This window comes from Zonotrichia leucophrys, unplaced genomic scaffold, assembly GCF_028769735.1.
Source record: "Zonotrichia leucophrys gambelii isolate GWCS_2022_RI unplaced genomic scaffold, RI_Zleu_2.0 Scaffold_913_19498, whole genome shotgun sequence".
Taxonomy (NCBI): Eukaryota; Metazoa; Chordata; class Aves; order Passeriformes; family Passerellidae; genus Zonotrichia; species Zonotrichia leucophrys.
The window spans coordinates 15,986-18,527 of NW_026993118.1; the positions used below are offsets into that span (position 1 = coordinate 15,986).

Below are 2,542 nucleotides of genomic sequence, written 5' to 3' on the forward strand. Positions count from 1 at the left end.
GTTCAGGTTGAGAAAAAAAAATTCTCAGATCTTACTAAACTAGGAAGTGACAGAAATCAGCACAGGGCAGCATCAGTGTCACTTTTCCAGCCTCCTCAGGGTTGCTATGAGGTTGCCATCAGAGCCTGCAGAGCCAGAACTGCCCCTGGGCAGTGCCTGAGCTGGGAGGGGTCTGCAGGGCAGAGCTGAGACCCCAGGGCTGGGCTGGGCTCTGGCAGCACTGGCAGGGCCCAGCCCTGGGCACAGGGAAGCAGCTGCTGGCAGGGACAGCTCCAGACAGCAGAGCCCTGGGCAGGCAGTGGGGGGAAAGTGCCCCTAGGCTGTGGTGGGATATTTCAAGTCCTCTCCAAACCCAACTATTCCATGATTACTTTTTTCACAGGTCCTCTTGCCGATACACAGCAAATGTCCAACAGCAGCTCCATCAGGCACTTCCTCCTGCTGGCATTGGCAGACACGCGGCAGCTGCAGCTCCTGCACTTCTGCCTCTTGCTGGGCATCTCCCTGGCTGCCCTCCTGGGCAACGGCCTCATCATCAGCGCCGTAGCCTGCGGCCACCACCTGCACACGCCTATGTTCTTCTTCCTGCTCAACCTGGCCCTCACTGACCTGGGCTCCATCTGCACCACTGTCCCCAAAGCCATGCACAATTCCCTCTGGGACACCAGGAACATCTCCTACAAAGGATGTGCTTCACAGCTATTTTTTTTCGCTTTATTCATCTCAGCAGAGTTTTCTCTCCTGACTGTCATGTGCTATGACCGCTACGTGTCCATCTGCAAGCCCCTGCACTATGGGACCCTCCTGGGCAGCAGAGCTTGTGCCCACATGGCAGCAGCTGCCTGGGCCAGTGCTTTTCTCTATTCAGTTCTGCACACAGCTAATACACTTTCCCTTCCCCTTTGCAAGGGCAATGCCCTGGGCCAGTTCTTCTGTGAAATCCCACAGATCCTCAAGCTCACCTGTGCCAAATCCTACCTCAGGGAATTTGGGCTCCTTGCTGTTAGTGCCTGTTTAACTTTTGGTTGTTTTGTGTTCATTGTTTTCTCCTATCTGCAGATCTTCAGGGCAGTGCTGAGGATCCCCTCTGAGCAGGGACGGCACAAAGCCTTTTTCACCTGCCTCCCTCACCTGGCTGTGCTCTCCCTGTTCCTCAGCACTGCAGTGTTTGCCTACCTGAAACCCGCTTCGATCTCTTCCCCATCCCTGGATTTGACCCTGTCAGTTCTGTACTCAGTGGTGCCTCCTGCCCTGAACCCGCTCATCTACAGCCTGAGGAACCAGGAGCTCAAGACTGCAGTGTGGAGTCTGATGACTGGACAGTTTCAGAAACATTAAACTGCTACCAAGTTCTTCAACTTCTTCTTACTCTTGTAATAAAATTTATCTTTAATACTTCTTGTTCCATTATGGAGGTTCTTTTTCCTTCATTTACTTTAATAATTTTGTCTGATACTGTTAGGCTGGATGTGACCTACACACACATCATTAGGTTCAAAGAAGAAAAAGTTTTTATTTTGCATGTTCCCCAGCTTACATACTTTATAAAAAACGTGATCTTAAATCATTAATTATATCACAATAACTTATTATATTAATTATTGCAAAGTTATTAGCATCAATATAATTGGCAGAAGTTTTACAGAAAATTATTAAGGTCTGCATATACATTTACTTATGCAAATAGTCTAGCTTTTAAAAATTTTCATGTATCTTTACTAATCTGTTCCCATGCTGACCACCTTGTCTTCTTCCTTGCTATGGATAAACTCTAAAATAATCAATTGTTACTTCTTCTATTAACTCTGCTTTGCTTGCAAGCTAGCTGTAAAGCCCTTCTTATTGTCCACAGAGAAAGGTCATTGTTTGTGCCATTCCTCATTTTGTTTCCCTCCACCTACCCTGTGACCACAGACTGTGTTAATGAGGGGCTGTGCTGTCCATGGCTTCAAAGTAACTAAAAGATCTCCCAGCAGAGTTTTCTGCAGAGATGCCCTTTTGTTTCCTTCTCTGGAGCAGCAGCAGCAATGTCTGTGTGCAGAGCTGGGGGCACATCAGGGCTGGCACAGCAGCTGTGCCCAGCAGCAGCAGCACTTGGTGTTGCCAGTGCTGCTGCCGTGGCCCTGCCCCTCTGCCCTGGTAGCCCTGGTGTTGCTGCAGGGCCTGAGTGCTCTCGGGGCCGGGCACAGCCCTGGGGGTGGCAGTGCCGGGGCTGCAGCAGGGACAGGCCATGGGCACTGCTGGGGCAGCGCTGACGCCTCAGGCCAGGGCCTGGGGGCTCCAGGCTCCTTGCCCAGGCTCTCTCAAGAACACCGCCAGGCCAATGCTCAGCACAGAAAAGCCCCGTGAGCAGCCCCAGGCTGGCCGTGGGCAGGCTGGGGGCAAACAGCATGGCTGGGGCTCTGCAAGGGCCCTGGGGCAGACGGGAAGGAGCAGCAGAGCAGGGGCTGATCCATCCCCAGTGCTCTGGACAGCCCAGGCCAGTGTCCCAGAGCGTCCTGATGGAGCTGCCAACAACATCCCCCCTCTGCAGCCCTGGCCT

General features: G+C 52.1%; 1 protein-coding gene across 1 annotated transcript; it reads left to right on the forward strand.

Annotated features, from left to right (window-relative positions):
- The first annotated feature begins 405 nt into the window (after positions 1-405).
- On the forward strand, positions 406-1,338 carry LOC135442049 (olfactory receptor 14I1-like). Its single transcript, XM_064701599.1, has one exon. The coding sequence runs from the start codon at positions 406-408 to the stop codon at positions 1,336-1,338; it is 933 nt and encodes a 310-aa protein (XP_064557669.1).
- Positions 1,339-2,542: the final 1,204 nt, after the last annotated feature.

Excerpts from the sequence above, each read along its gene's own strand:
- LOC135442049 (XM_064701599.1), top strand. The coding sequence starts at position 406 with ATGTCCAACAGCAGCTCCATCAGGCACTTCCTCCTGCTGGCATTGGCA.